Genomic DNA, 21106 nt, shown 5'->3' with positions numbered 1-21106 from the left:
ACTTTTCCTTGGATCACCAAAGGACCTAACAGAGCAGCCCATTGGGCAATACTATTCTTTTTCTTCATAGTGCAATTAAGACACTTTGCACCTGGGTTCCTTTTTATAGATGGCCCAAAGAATACCTACCTACTGTAGGTATTCTCAAACTTTACTGTACATCAGGATCTTTATTACTATATAGAATGTCTTTTGTATGTTTGGAAAATGTACACTTTCTTTTCTTTGAAGTGTTGATGTCCTTCATATTTTTTATTTTAACGATTTTGAGGTATAAATGAATAATTTGAGGGATAATTTATATATCATAAAATTCACCACTGTAAATGTACAATTCAGTTATTTCTAGTAAATTTATGGAGTTGTGCAACCATCACCACAAACCAGTTTAGAATGTCTCCATCACTGTGGAATGTTCCCTTGTGCCCTCATGCAGTTAATGTTTGCTTCCACTCCCAGCTCTAAGCAAGGACTGAACTGTCTCTGTGGATTTGCCTTATCTGGATATCTTATGCAAAAGGTATTTTACGCAAAGGACGTTTTATGCAATGGGAGTTATATAATATGTAGCCTTTTGTCTCTGACTTAATAATGTTTTTGAGTATTTTTAATACTCAAAATAATTATGTTTTTTAGTATTTTTTTTAGGAATAAATGCATCTTAGTTTGCTGTAAGCTTTTGGGTTATTTCCAGGGCACTGAAATGGTTGGTTTTTATAATTTTGTTCAGTTTTATAGTTGCTTTTTTGGGGACAGGATTTGGCGACTTCTTCATTCCACCATGCTGGAGGTCCTAGTCCTTTTTTAAATTTTAGGGAGGAAATGAAAGGCTCCAGGTAAAATCTGGCACTAAAGGTTGACTTCACTTTGGATATACTGTGCTTTGATCATAGCAATTATCATAAGAGACATTTTCTTGAATCATCTTTTCCAATGACTCCTGACATAGGCCATGCAGAGATCTAGAAAATTTAAAGTTTTTGTTCAAGAGTCTTTCGAATACAGGCATTTTCTATTACTTGTTCTTAACCTGGAATCTGCCCAAAGAGCTTTCCTCTCTTCTGAATTCATAGTAACTCCTTATCATTTTTAATTTTCTCAGTGAACAGATATTGAAAGTACAAGTACTAGCTAGCATTTGGGGAGTTCAGTATAAATGTAAATGTCATAAAGGGATCCGTATATCCAGAAAAGTGGAAAACTTTTAATCTTAACCATGGCATTGCTTTTATCATTTTAATCCTGAGTTCTGCCCCCAAGATGGAAGGTATCTACTCAGCAAGGGCATGTGCCATAGAGGACAATGACCTTTCTTCTTGTACCCCATGATCCTTCACCTATTGGAGAAAGAATCAAGTTTCCAGAGAAGGAGCAATGGAGTTTCAGTCAGTCTGACCAAGGCTCTTGTAACCATGGCCCAGAAGCCCCCAGACTGGAAATACATACCTACTTCCTACTACCCGCTCCCCTACCCTGGGTTACAGACCATATATATCCCAGAGAATATAGTGTCCCTCTCAGCACATGGCACATAAGAGATATCCCAAAACTCCTGGTTGGGTTGAAATGAAATGTATGATGATAGTGATGATGGTGGTGTTCTATGGAGTTGTGATGGGGGAGCTTCTGCTTTTTCCTTTTTAAAGCCAAGGAAGCTGTGCTGAACAGAAAGAAAAGCTGGTTGTTTCTAGCTACGTTTGGTGGAATAGAGAGAAACCATTCACCTTTTCTTCTAGAGAGGAATATTTTGACAAATGACACAGAAGTTTCTCCCTCACTCCTTGGTTGAGGATGAGCCCTGAGAAAGAATAAAAGAGAGTGGACACCCAGGGGCTGCCCTAAAATCTGCACATCAGTGGGACAACCACTTGCCCCAGTCCAAGGTCCAGTAAGTAATTCATCAAGCTGGTGGTCCACTCAGCACCCCTCCATGAATCTTGTTAAGTACTGTATTCACTAACCTGGACCAGTGAAAACCTTAGAAACAAGCATCATTATTCATTCAGCTCAAGTTCTGAGATGCCAATAGATACAATTTTGCTTTAAGATAAATATTACCAGAAATCAGAAGTCCTTGGATAAATATCTGTGAAATGAAAGGAGATATTACAGCAAACTATATGTCTAAGCTTATTAATAACAGTCCCTTGGCTGGAATCTGACTCATGTTGTGATGTGTTAAATGTTGGTAATAATTTGCCCTGATTTTGTTGGTCTGAATTAGCTCTTAGGATAGAGTACCCAATATCAGGTACCCCTGAGCATGTTATTTACACATATGTTTTATTGTTGGTGTTTGAATCCTTAACGATAATGAAAGAAAATAGTAGTAAAGACCTTTTGGCCTATAATCAAGGGCTTTATATCTACAAACATGCCATGGTCAGAGATGAAAATAATAATTTTAACTCCATAATACAAGCCATATATATTTTCCATTCTTTAAAGTGCATATCCTCTGTGTTCTTTTCCTATTTTTCTTTCCTCCTCAGCTTTATCAAGAAGGATGCAAATAGTGAATCAATTTCATTTACTTGGAGTTCCTGACAAGTATCCCTGCATCTTGTCCATCCTTTAGCAAATTCAAGTTGAATAGCTAGTGCCTCTTTCTGGTCCTCAGATGATTTTAATAGAGTTCTAGTTCCTTCCAGTTTGAAATTCTGCAAGATAGCAATGTTCTATAGGCCCCCCAAAATAGTGTCAGAAAAGCTGGAAGAGTAGAAAAGAAGAGATCTTCTGTAAACCACAAGAATCGATTCTGAGGACCACCTGGATGTTTCCGCCCACTAATAATTGGAGTCAACTTAGCAAGAGTAATCCACTAAAGAAGGCAAAAAAATGAGTCAGCTGCAAGATGTTCACCTTACTCTAAGAGATATAGTTGTAGCCTTGTGTCAGTGGTGAATATCTCAAAGCCTTGCTAATAAACTCTTTTTTTTCCATTTTGCTCATAGATCGGTCATGCTTTGCCAGATTCTATCAGGAACGCATAAATAGATGGTCCACGCATTATTTCAAGCTGGGGAAATAATTTATTATCTTGAACTAGTAATGGCCTAAAGAAGTTACTGAAACTGTTTTCAGACTATTGTTTGAAATTTAGTATCCATATGTTGAAACTAAAATTGTTATATTTGTGAGATATTGGCAAATTATTAAATGGATAATGCTAAATAACCACACCTAATTAATTCAACTTGAATTGGGTGGAAGGAATATATTCTATACTTATCCAGACATAGCAGAATGCATGTTTCCTTAAGATCAAAATTCAACAAGTAGTGTGATTGTCTTGTAATGGGAGCAATATGCATTGCCTTGGCTAAAGTGAGTATTCAGTTGTAATAATTTCTCTTATTTCTTGGCCAACTTAGATTTTGTTCTATTTAAAGTCTTACTTATATGTGTTTTAATATGACAGTCTATTGCATAGGAAGTAGGTAGGGTATAAAATCATGAAAACAAGAAACCATTTGAGTACTTACATTATAGGGACCTCTTCGAAGGCATTTACATTTATAATCTCTTTTAGTCTTCACATTGGATATATGAAGGAAGAAGGTATTATTATTGTTACCCTCACTTTACAGATGAGGAAACTGAGGTCCAATAGGCCAAGTAACTTGCCCAACATCAAACTTAGTAAATGATGGAGGCTGGATTTCAAACTCAGGCAGTATTACTGCAGAGTTGGAGCAGTTAGCCACTGTTGAATTGACTAAAGAAGTAACATGCCTACGGGATATTAACACTTGGATCTCCCAACAATATCCTCTCCTGCCTCACCTCCTTGCATCACCCTTCCCCCAGCACACCAAAACAACCACGAAGATGATTTCCATCCCACCAACAGCATCACGATTCTTACAGATATCAGAGTTGAAAACTGAATTACTTCTGGCTTCCCCGCTTCTTTTCGCTTTTATCAGCAACACAGACTATCAGAGGGTAGGTACCAAGAAACTTGTCCATGAAAAGTTTTGTGTCTTTGAGTTTCTACTGGGGCAAAGAATACCAGTACTAGGTACTGCTCTTTGTTTCTGTTTCACATGGTCAAAAACAGAGACTTAAGAAATTTTGGAAACGTTCATATTAGAAGCCAGTAGACAGTAATGTTCCAACCAAATGATGAGACAGATTAAGCAATGGTATTTTTATTAGCTTTATTATTTTTTTTTAATTAACTTTAAGCTACAGGGAGTATTAAAGAAGAGGGAATATACTTGGCAACAGAATGCGATTAAAGTTCAATATTTATATTTGTTACAGAAGCCTTTATCTGAAACTGATGAAGGCCTTGTGCTGGGGCGAGTCCCTCTGGAGCTATTAATTAGTATTTTACGAAGCAGAGCTGAGAGTCCGACTTGTCTCAGAAAAAACTACAAATCCCAGAATGCACTTCCCCTATCTTTTCGCGAGAATCCCGGAGGGCTAGATCAACCAATCCCGTCATGAGGAGCCTAGCTATCAGCCAATCCGAAGGCGAACGGGCGCCCGAGGGCGGGAGGAGCAAGGCGCCCTAAGATTTGAAATAGGAAAGTCGGCGCGGCTGCGGGACCTGGTTCTGGAGACCCGGTTTTGGCTCGAATTGGTTCAGGTCTTTTGTGGGTAGGTGGCGGGGCTCAGGCCTCCTGGAAAAGGTGAGGGAGGTGGGAACTCACCAGGGCTCCCCGATCCGCCTGTCGCGATAAGGGAAAGTGGGTTTCCGGGCGGGATTTATTTTCGACAACGAGGTCTGAAATGCACCGCTTGTTGTTTGCACGTCGGGGTGGGCGGCGGTGAGGCTGAAAGGTTCCGGGTTTCAGCGAACGAGAGGTCTGTGGCCCTCCTGGGAAGGTTTTAGGTTTTTGGGATGGTTTTAGCGGCACAGAAAACTGGTGGAGCCTGCAGTCTTACGGGACACTGTTTTACAGAAGAGGACACCAAGACCCAGAGAGGGCAGGTGACTTGTACCTTTCCTGGACTAAGCCCACTAAATTCCCACTCCAGTCGCCTATTTAGTGCTACTTTTCCTGATCTTAGTGGGAGGGAGAGACAGGCTAGATGTGGGGTCTTATCCTATGAGAGGGGGCCATCCATCTGGGACCTGGCAATGCAGGCCAGAATTCAGATGGTCAGAGTTGGAAACGCCTTATAAGTTACCAATTTTACTTGTGAGAAAACGGAGTCAGAATCATTTTCCCAAGGTCATAGAGCTGTGTGAGTGTCTTGTGCGGTTACAGTACTGACAAGTCCCTAGGAGGTAAAGATGTCTTTCCTGGAATCTTGCATCTTAACGGTGGTTAAGTCCAGGTGGCTTGATCTGCCCTGGAATATCTAGAGTTAAAAGTAAGCTGCTAACTCTTTTCTAGCAAAGGTCACACTGCCAAAATACGCTTGATTGGAATGTGAGCCTGCTTTGATTTCAGTGACTCATAAGAAATATAATGTTCTATTTGTTTTGTAGCATTTTCTTCCAAAATGATAGAGGACGAACTTGCACTATTTGATAAAAGCATAAACGAATTTTGGAATAAATTCAAAAGCACTGTCAGTGACACTTCCTGTGGGATGGTGGGACTAAGAGATACCTACAAAGACTCCATCAAAGCATGTGGAGGTAACTGAAGTTAACTTGTAACATGCTGTTTTGTTGTTCTTGCTTTTTATGTTATTTCAGCTGAATTGAAACTTCAATTCCAATTTCTCTTTCAGAAAAGCTGTCTGTGAAATTAAAGGAAGAAGAACGAATGGTTGAGATGTTTCTGGAATATCAAAATCGTAGGTGACAAACTGTAGATCACAGAGTTTTTTTAGATTGAACATCTTTAGGCAATCCCTCATACAAATAAAACAATGTATTGTGTGTGTGTATATATACACATACATATAAAACTAATAAACATTTGTGTACCTACAACCCAGCTTAAGAAATAGAACATCCCATGTATACTTTTCTCTTCTCCCATCTTCCAGAACTAACCTCTTATTATTTAGTATTGTTTTTTGAATGTTATATAAATGGCATCATTTTGTGTGTATCCTGTCCCTTTTTTTATTCATCAGTATGCTTGTGAGACTCATCTGTGCTGATGTGTAAATGCCAGTTATTTGAAAAATGAGTTTGTTTTCTCATTGGAAGTCATAGGCTGGGGGTTGAAAAGCTGGAGTTCCTCCATTCTTTGGGGGTAGGGTTAGTACTCTTGACTGTTTTCTCCATATTTTTCCTGTTATTCTTGCCCTCTCGTTTATACCACTCAGGAGTTTCCACGGTGTATGTGTAGGTTTTATTGAATTCTTATACACAGATCACACAGATCACAGACTTGTGGCCACAGGCTAAATTTCACGGCACCATGTTTTAAACACTATTAATGGAATGTCTTTAGATGGAACATGTGTCCTTTAATTTGCTACAATCCCCAATAATTTCTTTGGCTTTGTTTTGCCCACTTATTATCTGGCCCCTGAAGGCGTTTGATTTTGGAACCCTGGTAGGCTATAATGCTAGCCTTTTACCCGTATTTACTTTCTGAGCTGCCCTGAAGCTTCCTTGCCCTTTTATTGTTTTCATTTCTTTTGTAACCACAAGCAGAAAGGAAAACCACTTGTGTGTATGTGTGTGTGTGTAAACATTCTTGGTTTGTAGAATTGCTAGGGGTTAGAAACGTAAGTTTGAAACTATCAATTTTTGCTACTATGAGTCTCAGTGTGCTCTTAAAGATGACCTGTAGTGAAAATATGCTCTAAATAGTCTAAAATCTAAAAGCATTATCAATTGTTTTTCTTTAAAATATCAGTTTATGCTTGAACAGAAATATAATTTACCTAAGTTTAATTAATTCAGTGAATATTTGATATTTGTCTAGTGTGGAGACAACAGTGCACAAAGTATAATGTCTACATACTGGTTACAATTTAGTGGAATATACAGACAGGGAATCCACAATTAAAATACATGGTAATAATTGCTGTAATAATGGAAGGGGCTGAGTGAGCACAGAATTTTTTTCATTTTTAAGGTGTCTACCCTAAAATGAGCATATTTATTTGCTGCAGGAAAGAAGTCAGTGGAGAAACAGATGTTGAAAAAAAGGGTCAGGGGACAGTGAGTAGTAGAATAGAGGGGAGGGAATCTGGATTAACCATAGATTGGAGAAGGAGCCACTGGTACTCTGTCAGGAGAGGATACTGATAATAGATACATGTGGGGAGTCGGCAAGCTTGAGGGAACTTATTCACTCACCACATATTTGTTGAATAGCTACTCTGTGCCAGGTACCCTTCTAGGAAGATACTGCAGAGAACAAATTAGCCAAAAATTCTGGCCCACCTGGAGCATCTGTTCCTTCTATTTATCAAAAGGAGGAAGATCTTCTGTTCAAAGTGAGAGGCATTTACTATGGACCAGGCTCTTAAATCCTGAAATCTTTACAAGACAGAAATTTGAAGCTCACTGAGATTAAGAAACTTAGCTAAGGTCATACATTTGATAGATACAAGGTTTAAGAGTGCAGCCAAAATGTCTGCTCTTTCCAGTGTTAGCATGAAACAACCTTTCCACATGGAAGGAAAATTCGAGGGAGGGTTTGTGTGGTGAGTAGTAGTGAAAGTTTGAAATACCTGCCCTAGAGAATAAAAGACAGCTGACTATGTACACATAAAATAATAGTTATGCAACATCAAGGGCCCTTACATTTGTGTTGGCACAAATCCATACAGTTCATTCTTTCCTCTCTTTTCTTTTCTTTCTGAAAGGTTCCAGAACCTTTTTTTTAAAGATTTATTTATTTGTTTATTTGAGAGAGCAGGGGGTGGGGGGGGATGGGCAGAGGGAAAGAATCACAGGCCGACTCTGCGCTGAGATGTGCTTGATCCCACAGCCCTGGGATCACGACTCAAGCCAAAATCAAGAGTTAGACACCCACTGCCTGTGCCACCCAGGTGCCCCCATACAGTTCTTTAAATGTTGTAATAAAAACACTGACATATATGGTATTTATGTATCATTTATAGTTTAGAAGTTTCCATATTATTATTGGAGACTAGCCCTGTGAAGTAAATACAGGGAGCCGCCATCATTATTCTTGTTTCATAAGTGTCGCCAAAGTTGTAATTTGACCAAGGTCCTTGGGTGACAACTGAGAAACCAGGATGGAACCGAGACCTTTGGACTTTAAATATGCATCTCTTTTGTCATACAACATACTTACCTTTTTTTAAAGTAGCATTTTTCTATAGCAGCCACTCTGGAAAATAGTATGGAGGTTCCTCAGAAAATTAAAAATAGAACTACCATATGATCCCCACTATGGGTGTTTATTAGAGGAAAATGAAAACTAACTCAAAAAGATATCTGCACCCCCGTGTTTATTATTTACAATAGCCAAGTTAAGGAAACAACCTGTGTGTTCATAGATGGATGAGTGGATAAAGTGATTGTGGTGTGTGTATATATATATATATATATATATATATATATATATACACGATAGAATAAAGCCATGAAAGTAATGAAATGTTGACATTTGTGACATAGATGGGCCTCGAGGGCATTATGCTAAGTGAAATAAGGCAGAGAGACAAATACTATATGATATGTGTGGAATCTAAAAAAAAAAATTTTTTTTAAAACAAGCAAACTCATAGATAACAGATTGGTGGTTGCCAGAGGCAGGGTTTGGGAGAAGAAATGGCTGAACTGTTTTTGGCTTTGGTTTTGGTTTAAATTGAATTTTTTTTTAAAGCATTTTTATTTCTGTTAATTCTGATAAAATGTCTATCTTTAAATTATACTTGACATAATATATGATCATGTCCAAATTCTTGGAAAATACAGAAAAGTAAACAAATTATCTGAAACATTGAGAATCATATTTAACAAAGTGACATACTTTTTTTCTTTTTTCTTTTTCATGTGCTATGTAGTATTTTTGACATAATTTTGTTCATGGTGTCTATATAACTTTTTTTTTAGAGTATTTTTCCATATTGCTAAATTCTTTGAAAAAATATTCTACCTTATTGATCTACTGTATTTAATAATTTACCCATGAGCCATTTAGGATGTTTTCAGTTTTTCACCATTATAAATAATACTGAAAATAATCTTTTGTATATAAGTACTTGCACACATCTTGTTTTCTTAAAGTAACTTGTAGAAATGAAATAACTAATCAAAGGACATGAATATCCTTAAGACTTGTTTTACAATGTCAAAGATACGCTACAAGAACTCTAGTATTTTGCATTCTTCTCAACTGCTAGCTATTATTTTTGTAAACGTTGTTGTACTAAATTAAAATTGGTATGTTACTGCTTTATTTGCATTTCTGTGATTACTACTTGGGTTAAATTGTCTTTCATATTTATTAACCATCTGCAGTCTACATTTCCTCTGTTTATCCTTTTGTCTTAGGAATTTATATTTGTGTCTTCTTTAGATTAAGAACAGTCAGGGGAGGGGCACCTGGGTGGCTCAGTTAAGTGGCTGCCTTTGGCTTGGGTCATGATCCTGGAGTCCTGGGATTGAGCCCTGAGTTGGGCTCCCTGCTCAGCAAGGAGCCTGCTTCTCCCTCTCCCTCTGTCTGCTGCTCCCCCTGCTTGTGCTCTCTCTCTCTCTGTCAAATAAATAAATCAATCTTAAAAAAAAAAAAAAAACAGTTGGGGAGAATATTTAATGCTCAAAAGCATGGTCTTTAAAGTCAAATCCTGAGTTTGAATCCAGGTCTTCTATTTATTGCATCCTAGCAAATAAAGCTTTGGGCACGTTAGTCATCTGCTGAGCCTTTCTCCTCTTTTAAATTAGATCTCCAAAATGTATTATAGTGAAATTTAAGTAAATTTACAGAAATATAAGGTGTTGAACAAAGTTCCTAGCATATAGTAGAGTTTGCCTATTTGAATCAAATATGAGGTTTTTCGCCTACTTATTAACTTTTATGTAGCTGGTATATGTTTTTCTCTTTGATTTCTTTTTGCCTTTGAGTAAAAAGGTCTTTCCCCATAGAAGTAATTTTATATTCAGATACTGCCTTTTAGGTTTTGTAAGATTTCATTTTATATTTAAATATTTAAATAAATATGGAATTTATTTTGGATTTCAGCACGGTTTGGGGAACCATCTACCACTTGTTTTTATATTTAATTTCTCATATTAATTTCCTAAATATACCAATGTTTGTTTGGAAATGCAGTTTTTGTTTTAACTAAACTGTATGTCATTTCTGCAGCTGGTACCCCACTATTGTATTAAAAGTGTCACAATCACAGATGTTAAATTTAATAGGACAAGTCCCTTTCCTCATTATTTTTCTTACTGTATTTCCTTAACTCTTCTCACCTGTGTATTCGTCAGATAAATTTTATAGTTACTTTTTTAGGTCTTCCCTTTCCCTTCCCTCAAATTCCATTGGGACTGCATTAATATAGAAATGAATTTGGGAAATAGTGACATCTTTATAATATTTAGAAGCATAAAATGTCTTTCCATACATCCAGGTCAAATCAAATACATGTCTCAGACAGGTTTTGCCCTTTTTTTCTTATAGGGCCTACATATTTCTTGATCTAGATTATTCCTAGATGTTTTGTTTATTACAGATATAAACGAGGTTTCATCCTTCCTTCCTCTCTGTCTCCCTTCCTCTCTTCCTTCACTTCTTTCTGTTTTGTTTTTTAGTGTCTTCCAGAATCATTAATACAGCATTAGAATGAACAGTTTCTTTAAAGCACTGTGTAAAAACATTGTCCAGATTTTGGTTGTCTTTCATGGTGAGCTTTATTTATGTACTTACTTGAAGAGTAGAGCTGCAGGGTCTTTTATTTTCAAATGCAAATAGAAAAGAATAGGATTTTTTTTCTTTTTGTTCTTTATAATTTTTGAACCATTAGGAAGCACTTACCAACTAAAACATTATTGATCTTATGAAAGTCAATATTTCTTATCTGTGATAGATGTTGGAGAGCAAAGTATATATATTCTAGCTAACACTTTGTGTTTCTTACAGAGATCTGTAGGCAGAATAACCTCATTCAAGAAAAAAAAGATAACTTGTTAAGGTTGATTGCTGAAATAAAAGACAAAAAGCAGGAACTGGAAGTACTGACTGCAAATATTCAGGATCTTAAGGAAGAATATGCTAAGAAGAAGGAAAGTAAGTTTCCAGTTACACACATATTTAAAACATTAACCTAAATTTCAAAGTGGTGATGGTTCACAATTCTGTATCTCTTGCCTTCTCTCCATTTCATTACTAAAAATGGATGACATGCCTCAGGGACATAGCCAGCCACTCAGTTCTGCAAGGAAGCTGTGTGAAGTTAGCTAAGTGGGTTGTATTTTCTCTTGTTTTACTTAAAGGCTCTTTTGATTTCTAATATAACCAGAGTGATAATGCAATTGATACGGCAGCTTAATTAAGCAGAGTGGGAGACAGTTTCACTAAATTAGATTTGTCTGGAGAAGCCATAGTATATTTTATGCACCAGAGTTATTGATCACACATTCTCTGCCAGGAACTATTAAGCACATTTTTTATGCTGTGAAGTCTCTTTGTCTAAAAAAATTTCATATTCAAATATGTGTATTTTTTTTAAAAAATCATAGCTATTTCTGCTGCTAGCAAAGCTAATGAAGAGAGGTTGAAAAGACTACAGAAATCTGCAGACTTATATAAAGATCGACTTGGACTAGAAATTCGAAAAATTTATGGTATGTATATTAATGTAAGTAAAACATACGAGATTAGAAAGGTATATCTTAAGTAGCGAATTTAAAAAATGTTTTCAAAGAAAATAATGACAACATTATTAACTTTTTAGAAAATAGGAAAGAATTTAAACATTTTTATCATCCTAACATAATTACTGCTGCCTTGGTTATTTATCATCCAGTATTTTAATAAATGTATTTTTGGCATGATTGCCACCACGAAAATAATTTTTGTTCCTTGTTCTTACTGGTATTGTATGATTAGCATTTTTCCAGTTGCTATCGCCTTCCTATGGTAGTTTTAAAATGGTAGTGTAATAATTCATTCCGTTAATGTATCTTAATTTATCCAATCTTTTATCTATCATTTAATACAGGTTTGTTTCTAACTTAACCTTTGGATTCTGCCTGTGGTTCGGTTTTAGAAGTACTACAGTGAATATAGACTTCTCCATTTCTTTTGTATAATTTCCATGGAATTCCCAGAGAGGCATTACTGGGTTAAAGCATGTAAATATTTTAGTGGCGTTATGTGTAGTATTTGTGCCAATTTATATCAATATTTGTTGTGTTAGCAGTCCCCAAGATCACCGTCAGGTTTGGTGATTCCCTAGAAAGACTTACAGGACTCTGCATATAGTCATATTCATGGCTCAGATTTATTGCAGAGAGGATACAAAACAAAATCAGCCCAAAAAAGGCACTGGGGCAAAGTCTAAAAGAAACACTTTTTCAGACATAATTTTTTAAGAGTCTTAATCCAGCAGAGTCACACAGGATGTGCTTAATTCCCTTAGCACTGAATGTGACAATACGTGTAAAGTGTTGTCTACCGGGGAAGCTCATCAGAGACTCTTGCAGCTTGTGCTGGTTTTCTCTAGACTTCACCCCATGTGTTTTTCCCTTTGCCGATTTTGCCGTAGCCTTTCTCTAATAAATCATAGCCGTGAGTATGACCCTGTGGGGAGTCCTGTGATTCCTCCTTGTGACTCTTCAAATCTGGGGTGGTTTGGGGGGCCCCAACACCAGCCAGTGACCAACTTGCAAGCAGGCCTTTCTAAAATTCTTAATGATAGCAGCGTCAGGCCTGCCATATTAATTCTTTTGTGCACACCTCTCTACAATGTAAAGAGTACCCATTTCATTGTCTTCTTGCAAGAATTGTAGTTTTTTAAGTTTGTTTGTGTTTGGGTTTTTTTGGTAGTTGACTTGATATAATTGGAGCATTTATTTTTAAGTGCATTTCTTTGATTATTAATGAAAAGGTAAACCTTTTTTCTGTATATTTAATTATATTTCTTTGATTGTCTGGGCTCTCCATTCATATATCTGTGAGTCTTGTTTCTGCCCCACCCCTCCATCTGTTGGAATAAGCTTTTAATAAAAAATAATAACCTTTTGATTAGAGGGAAATACAGGGTCCAGCTCTGAATTTTTGATCCATTGGACTTACTGTCATCCTGAGGTGCTTTTGAACCAGAAAGCTTTAGAATTATTTTAGATTTAAAAATAAAACTTTCTCATAGCCCTCAAAGTCAGGAAATGTTTTTTAAAGAAGACAACCCAAATTAAACCGCTCATTATCTTAGGAAGTCTTTTTTCCTTGGCATGTTTCCCTCCCATTACTATTAACACTTTTAAAAATCTGGTGTACTGGGGGTGCCTTGGTGGCATAGTCAGCTAAGTGACAGACTCTTGGTTTCAGCTCAGGTCATGATCTCAGGGTCGTGAGATCAAACCCAGCGACCTGCGACAGGTGTCGGGCTCCCTGCTCAGCGTGGCATCTGCTCAAGATTCTCTCTCCCTCTGCCCTTCCCCACCCCTCTCATAAATAAATAAATCAATAAATCTTGTTTTTAAAATCTGGTGTACTAATGTAATTATTTCATTTTGATTAAAAATGTAAGACATGTTTTTCAATATTACTTTTTGTAATTAAAACTTTTTTTTAAATTTTAATAAAGGTCTATTTTAATGTTTTTCACAATAGAATAAATACTTCTCTTGATGACTGCAGATACGTAAGGCTGTTTGGTGGTATTCAGAACCACCACAGTAATGGTGGTTTTCCTGATCGGTGTGTAGTCTTCAGTAATTATAAGGATTTTCTTGTCTGAAACTGCTGTCAAACCAGCAGGACTGCATTTATGCATCCATCATTTTCAGGATTGTTGGTAACCTGGGCGTATTTTCCCCAAATAACTGCCTTCTTGTGTCAAAAGGCCCAACTCACTCAGGTTCACCTCAATTACAGTACCTTTGGTAGTAACACCCAAAGTTGTAAATAGTGGGGATGAAGGATTCTTTTTTACAAGTATTGGCAGGCAAAAGGTGGCTTTCAATTCAGGGTGAGTTACATGGGCCTTTTTGAAACGTAAGCCCATTGGTCTAATGAATCTTTCATATTTAGGTGGTTTTCGAGTAAAGCTGTCTCCAACAAAGCAGGCTTTAGTGACCATCCTCTTCCATGCTTGCTTCTTTCTCTTTTGTGTTCGAATAATTTTTAATACTTCTGTTTCTCCCTGGGCATGAACTTTGGGTAAAGGAACTTCCCATTTTCCCGCTTTCTCTTTTCGTTTTTGTTTAATCATATTGGAAAGTACTTTAGCTCAGGACTGTCCCTCTCTGTCCAGTAGATATACAGGTACTGCTCCTTGTGGAGTCTTTTCATCATTCTTTTTTTTGGTGTTTCTCTTTTCATGCATCTTGATAGTCTTTTTCATTTGTATTGTCTCAGCATGGCACTGTTTATGGTAGCGGTTAGCTTTCAGACCAGTCATCTTTTTTGCCTTCTTTGATCGTTCATGAGCCTCTCGACCTTCTTTCTTTTTTTTTTCATGGTAATCCAAACAATAACCATATCGCTTCCGGTGTAACTCAGTGTATTCATTTTGTGGCGTGGTGACGGCCGCCGAGCTATCGGGTGCAGCTGCTGGAGTACAAAGAAGCTCTCAATTTTCAGGTCTCCCAGACCCGTGAGCTGACTCCACGCAAGCTGCGACCTAATTACAACTATTTTTAAAATGAGATTTCCTAATTTTTTATGCTATAGAGCAAAATTAAAATGTATGTGAGTTTCTACTTTGTGGCTGCCATTTTTAATTTCTAATGGGCATTTACTCCTTTGGGAGCATTTGGAGGTCTTTTGGAAAATAGGCATTAAGTCTGGATTACTGTGTAGAAAAGGTCAAATTAAATCTGTTTAGTAGTACATTTTTTTATTGTGGTAAAACTATGACCTAGAATTTGCCATTTTAACTATTTTTATTGTACAGTTCAGTGACATTAATTACATTGACAATGCAGTGCAATCATCACCACATTTCCAGAATTTTTCATCACTGCAAACAGAAATTATGTACTCATTAAGCAATAACTTCTTATTCCTCCCCCCCAGCTCCTGATAACCTCTAATCTACTTCCTGTCTCTATAATTACCTATTCTAAGTATTTCATATAGGTGGAATCCTATAGTATTTGTTCTTTTGCATCTGGATTATTTTACTTAACATGTTTTCAAGGTTCATTCATGTTGTAGCATGTATCAGAAGTTCCTTTTTATGACCAAATAATATTCCATTGTGTGTATATATCATATTTTGTTTATCTGATCATCTATCAGTGAACACACGGTTATTATCACCTTTTGGCTGCTGTGAGTAATGCTGCTATAAACGTTGGCAAAGTTATAGGAGTCCCTATTTTCAGTTCTTTTGAGTATGTACCTCAGAATAGAGTCACTGGGTCCTATTGTAATTCTTGGTTTAAACTTTTTGAGGCACTGCCAAACTTTTCCACAGCTTCAGCACCATCTTGCATTTGTCTTCATCCACACTTTTCTTGTTTTGTTTTGTTTTGTTATAGCTGTCCTGGTAGGTGTGAAATGATATCTCATTGTAGTTTGGTTTGCATTTCCCCAGTGATTAGCGGTGTTGAGCATCTTTCCATGTGCTTATTGACCATTTGTGTCTGTTCTTTGGAGAAATATCTATTCAAGTCCTTTTTGTCCATTTTCGAATTGGGTTGCTTTTCTTTTAGTTGTTCAGTGGTAGTTTTTTAAAATATATCCTATATATTAAATCCATGTCAGAGATATGATTTACAAATATTTTCTCCCATTCTGTGGGTTATCTTTTCACTCTCTTGGTATTTTTGATGAAGTCCAGTGTATCAATTATTTTCTTTTGTTGTGCTTTTTAAAATCATATTTATACTACAGTTCATTTAAAACTAATTTGTAACTTGTACATTTGGAGGTTTGGTTAAATATATATATGTATGTATGTATGTATTTAGCATATAGATATTAAGGACAGGTGAGAAAGCTCATCTCCATTGAAACCCTTGGCACGATAAAATATTCTCATACCAAATAATCTAATCTCTCTTTTCAGGTGATAAATTACAGTTTATATTCACTAATATTGACCCTAAGCATCCTGAGAACCCATTTATGTTTTCCCTCCACCTAAATGAAGCCAAGGAGTATGAAGGTATGTATTCCTATCTCTTAACTAGTATTTAAGATTGGCATCCCCAAATGTTATCTGACTCCACATAGAAAGTAATAGGAAGAAAAGTAATTCCCACAAGGTAGTGCTTTCTTTGCCAGTCTTGCTTCATGGGATAGTGTCTTCTAAAGCCTGTGAGTATAGTTGTGATTTGTAGTTATTATGTAGGATCCTAAATATGTCCCTTTTCTTCAGAACGGCACGGTGCCACAGTGGCAGAAAAGTGTTAAAGGCCACAGATCAATGCATTTCATATACAAGTTTGAATTATCCTTTTAGAGAACTTAAAGCTAAAGTTATAAAGGATATAACTATGTAAATATGAATATTATAATTTATGCAAGTAGTTGATTTTAAAAGCAAATGCTGAGTCATCAGAATGTGATCATTTATCTTCCCAAAAATCAATTTAAGAAATATTACTGGGGTGCCTGGGTGGCTCAGATGGTTAAGCGTCTGCCTTCGGCTCAGGTCATGATTCCAGGGTCCTGGGATCGAGTCCCACATCGGGCTCCCTGCTCCGTGGGAAGCCTGCTTCTCCCTCTGCCTCTCTCTCTCTCTCTCTATCTCTCATGAATAAATAAATAAAATCTTTAAAAAAAAAAAAAAAAAAAAGAAATATTACTGTCTCCTGAAAAATCCCACACATTGATAATTTAGCTCACTTACTGGTTCTCCAGCAGGCCAGAAGGTCATCAATTTATGGGGAATATATATGATTGATAATAGGGGGAACAAGAAGAGAATGGAAATATATTTCTTTCTTTTTAATTCTTCTACTGCCCCTTTTAAGGTAATTTTTCATTTATTGGAATTCAGGAAAATGTTTCTCAGCTCATTAGACCTGTGTTCTCATCTTAAAGCATTTATAGCAGATACACACTCAGGAGAGCTGCCGAGTTGGCTCCCTAATGTACTTTGGTGACTCGGTCCTCATTCTCATGGAATTTATATTGTATATTGTATTTATATATTCTCTCAGTAAATATTTTTTAATGAGTGCTAAATTTTAAAAAGCAAACCCAAAAAACCCACATACCTAGGTTTTTAGTGTTCTCCAAATTGTATGTTCTCTCTTGCTACATAGTATCACAGTATTTGATAGTGTATTAAAATAGAATCTACAGTGTGATTTTGAACCAAGTGCTCTTCGCTATTCTTTCTCTTGTGGTCATGGTCCTTGTTTCCTAAGCGATCTCAACCAAAGAGCTGGAAATCTGACATGGTCGAATTCCTTCTCCTTGGACAAAGGACTAAATTGTTGGGAGAGAAACCTGGATCATTCCTTTCCTTTGACCACCCTCACTGGAGACTTGGTCCCAAGATGTACCATTTTGTACAACTACATGTGAGAGCTGTACTGTTTACTTGGGACTTTGTGTCTCATTTGATTAGGAAGCCCTATAATTAGAATACACTTTTAGAATGGCAGTCACATTTTCTAATGAAAACTTACAAAAGTTTAGATTTTTTCCCATAATTATAAATTATTAAAAGTTGGCTTTGAAAGTTCTCTTTTGATCTAGTGACCAGAAACTAGAAGTCAAGCCAAAGGTTTACAGAGAAAACTGACTTAACTGTTCAAAAAAACAACACACACACCTGTTAAAACAGTTTAGTTAAAACAAAATGTATAGAAAGATGATGGGAAATGGCATTCTGTTCTTTATCACTAAGCTCTTCAATCCCTTGACTACCACCTGTTTACCTTTAAAGTAAGATCGTAGTACTTAAGATTTTAGTATTTAGAGATTAAACAAAGAAGAGGTCCAAAAGATAGTTAGGATATGAAAATCAATTGTATCTATTGTTCTGTGCTCAAAGCATTTCAGTAAAATGGACTTGAAATGATTTGAATTAGATGAAAGCATCTAAATTAGAAACACTTCTCTTCCATAAAAAAATCTCATTCAAATTATCTTCTATTTTTTGTTTTTTCCTTCTAGTGTCAGATAGTGCTCCTCATCTTGAGTGCCTGGCAGAATTTCAAGAGAATGTAAGGAAGACCAACAATTTCTCGGCTTTTCTTGCCAATGTTCGGAAAGCTTTTACTGCTATGGTTTATAATTAATGTATGAATAGTATATAAAAATTGTTCATTTTTCTTCCCTATTGTGTATCTCTCTCTCTCTCTCTTTTTTTATCATTGTGTATCTCTTTTAAAAAGAATTCTTATTATCCATTGTTTGCGTATATAATTTTTTTGTATTTCTGTAACATTTCTGTGTGGTGTATTTCTTTAAATTATTTTAATTAAAATCTTAAGAAATAAAATTTATAAAGTCAAATGTGTCCTTTCTAAAATGAAAGTGTACTATGTATATATATATATGTGTTTGTGTGTGTGTATACATATTTTTTAATGGCAGGCATGGGCAGTTTAAGGCTAGCCTGGAAATGGGAATTCGTACAACCAACACTGTGTCTCATTGGTTTCCAAGCTTTTTATTTTTTTATCTTTTTTTAAGATTTTATTTATTTATTTGCCAGAGAGAGCAAGAGAGTGCAAGCAGGGGGAGCCACAGGGAGCCCAATGCGGGGCTTGATCCCAGGACCCTGGGATCGTGACCCACGCTGAAGGCAGACGCTTGACTGAGCCACCCAGGTGCCCCTCCAAGCTTTTTAAGGTCATGGATTAGTAATAAAAAATTAGGAATGTGGGCCCAACCTAAGGTTAGCAAATTTTGAAATGTACTTGGCAAAAATAAATACTACTATACTATCATTCTAATATCATAAAGGAAAGAAAATTTTTCTCTCACACCAAAAGGAATCTATAGTTAAAATAAAGGGCAAACCTTTACATCAGAAGGTTAGCAGGATTCTACTAAGATACTCAAAAAAGGATAGATACATTTTTGAAAATCCAAAAGTGGAAAATTTACAATCCCTTTCCATTTTATAACATTTATACTGTTTAATTGTCATCTGGATATAAGTTTGCCATCTTGGAATCTTCTTCAACACAGACTAGAGTTAAAATGTCAACTTGTTCTAAGATTCTGTTTTTTGTCACTATCCTTTCCTTGTGAATTCGGTTGTATTAAGTATGCTGTCTATAACGGAAGCCACATAATACTGGTTCAGGATATCTTGGGCACAACTAAAAGCCACAAAACAATGGTCTCCATGCCTCCAGTTCCTTCTGCTACTCCCTGAAGTGAGGTGGAATTTTCCAGCCAGTTATCTAGTTAGAGTAGGAAGAGAGTTTCAGAGCACTTCCCCTCAGTTGCCTCTCATGCCTAGGACTTGGCTCAGAGTTCTGCTCACCATCATATAGCAGTAGAATTTATCGGAAAAGAATGCTATGGGTTGGTGGGAACGTTGTCACTGACCAATCCCGTTGTGCAGACCAGCTTTTAGGAACCATTGATTGATATTCTCCCTGTAGAGATAAAAGGTTAATAAACTGCCCTAGAGATTGGAGTGTGTGCTACCAACATTCTATTTTATATTTTTAATATTAAATAATAGTAAATATTAAACAAAGCACTAATGCACAAGCAATGGCCCAAATAAGAAATCAAACAGCAAATCCATATATGTCAAAACAAACAAGAAAGAAAACAATATTTGAAAACCTATGGGGTGCAGCAAAAGCAGATGGTAGAGTGAAATTTATGCTATAAATGCTTATATTAAGAAAAAAAGTTGAAATAACATTAAACCCCAAGGAACTAGAAAAAGAAGAAATTTAACAAATTTAGTAGAGAAAGCAAATAATAAAAATCAGAAATAAATAAAATAGAGACCAGAATAAGCAATAATATAACATTGGAAGTAATGACCAGTTTTTCAAAAAAATAAAATTGGCATGCTTTACACTAAGAAAAAACTCAAAAATTAAAATGAGAACTAGAAGAGAAAACAATGCAGCAGATAACACAGAAATACATAGTGTGATAACAGATTACTATAAGCAGTTATATACTAACAAACCAGATAACTCGAGAGAGAATTTGGGAAAAAGCAGATAATTCTTTTTTTTTTTTTTTTAAAGATTTAATTTTTTTTTTTTTTTAAGATTTTATTTATTTATTTGACAGAGACAGCGAGAGCAGGAACACAAGCAGGGGGAGTGGGAGAGGGAGAAGCAGGCTTCCCGCTGAGCCGGGAGCCCGATGTGGGACTCGATCCCAGGACCCTGGGATCATGACCTGAGCCGAAGGCAGTCGCTTAACCAACTGAGCCACCCAGGCGCCCAAAAGCAGATAATTCTTAAAAATGCACAAGTTACCAAGATTGAATCATAAATCTTGAATCCAAAAAATAGGAAATCTTAGACCAATAACAAGAATGAAAGTTGAAATAGGAAGCAAAAATCTCCCAGCACAAGAAAGCCCAAGACTACATGGTTTCATTGGTGAATTCTACCATTTAAAAAAACAAAAAAAATGACGATCTTTATTAAAATCTTAAAAATAATGGAATGGAGGGCAAACATTTAAAGTCATTCTATGAAGCCAGTATTACCCTAATACCAAAGCAGGATAAAAACAATACAAGAACAAAAAAGTCTAGTGTGTCCCATATAAGTATTTAGGCTCCGTCTTCCTCTTGACATCCATTTGCCTGATAAATGTTTCTCCACCCCCTCACTTTCAGTCTACAGGGGTCTTTATGTCTAAAATAAGTCTCTTGTAAGCAGCATATAGATGCTTTTTTTTTTTAATCCATTCTGACACCCTATGTTTTTTGATTGGAGCATTTAGTCCATTTACAAATTAATTATTGATACATACGTATTTATTGCAATTTTATTACTTGTTTTGTTGTTGTTTCTGGATATTTTCTCTGATTCTTTCCTGTCTTCATCACTTTTGGTCTCTCCTCTGTACTCAGAGTTCCCTTTAATATTTCTTTCTTTCTTTCTTTCTTTCTTTCTTTCTTTCTTTCTTTCTTT

At 36.2% G+C, this 21106-nt stretch overlaps 1 protein-coding gene and 1 pseudogene across 1 annotated transcript; one reads left to right on the top strand and one right to left on the bottom strand.

Moving 5' to 3' along the window:
* Positions 1–4547: 4547 nt before the first annotated feature.
* SPC25 (SPC25 component of NDC80 kinetochore complex) lies at positions 4548–18323 on the top strand. Its single transcript, XM_021703121.1, has 7 exons — positions 4548–4608; positions 5447–5599; positions 5695–5760; positions 10989–11135; positions 11588–11692; positions 16087–16185; positions 18150–18323. Exons 2-7 carry the CDS (start codon positions 5461–5463, stop codon positions 18272–18274), a joined length of 681 nt encoding a protein of 226 aa, XP_021558796.1. The 5' UTR covers positions 4548–4608; positions 5447–5460; the 3' UTR covers positions 18275–18323.
* On the bottom strand, positions 13818–15504 carry LOC110591986 (annotated as a pseudogene).
* Positions 18324–21106: the final 2783 nt, after the last annotated feature.

The sequence above is a fragment of the Neomonachus schauinslandi genome, chromosome 3 (genome assembly GCF_002201575.2).
Source record: "Neomonachus schauinslandi chromosome 3, ASM220157v2, whole genome shotgun sequence".
Lineage (NCBI taxonomy): Eukaryota > Metazoa > Chordata > Mammalia > Carnivora > Phocidae > Neomonachus > Neomonachus schauinslandi.
Note: the sequence above shows the minus strand (reverse complement) of the source record. Positions and strands in the feature narration are given on the sequence as shown.

Coding starts and splice junctions, on each gene's coding strand:
- SPC25 (XM_021703121.1), top strand. CDS start 5,461: ATGATAGAGGACGAACTTGCACTATTTGATAAAAGCATAAACGAATTT. Junction 11,693..16,086: donor AGAAATTCGAAAAATTTATG/GTATGTATATTA, acceptor CTCTCTTTTCAG/GTGATAAATTACAGTTTATA. Junction 16,186..18,149: donor TGAAGCCAAGGAGTATGAAG/GTATGTATTCCT, acceptor TTTTCCTTCTAG/TGTCAGATAGTGCTCCTCAT.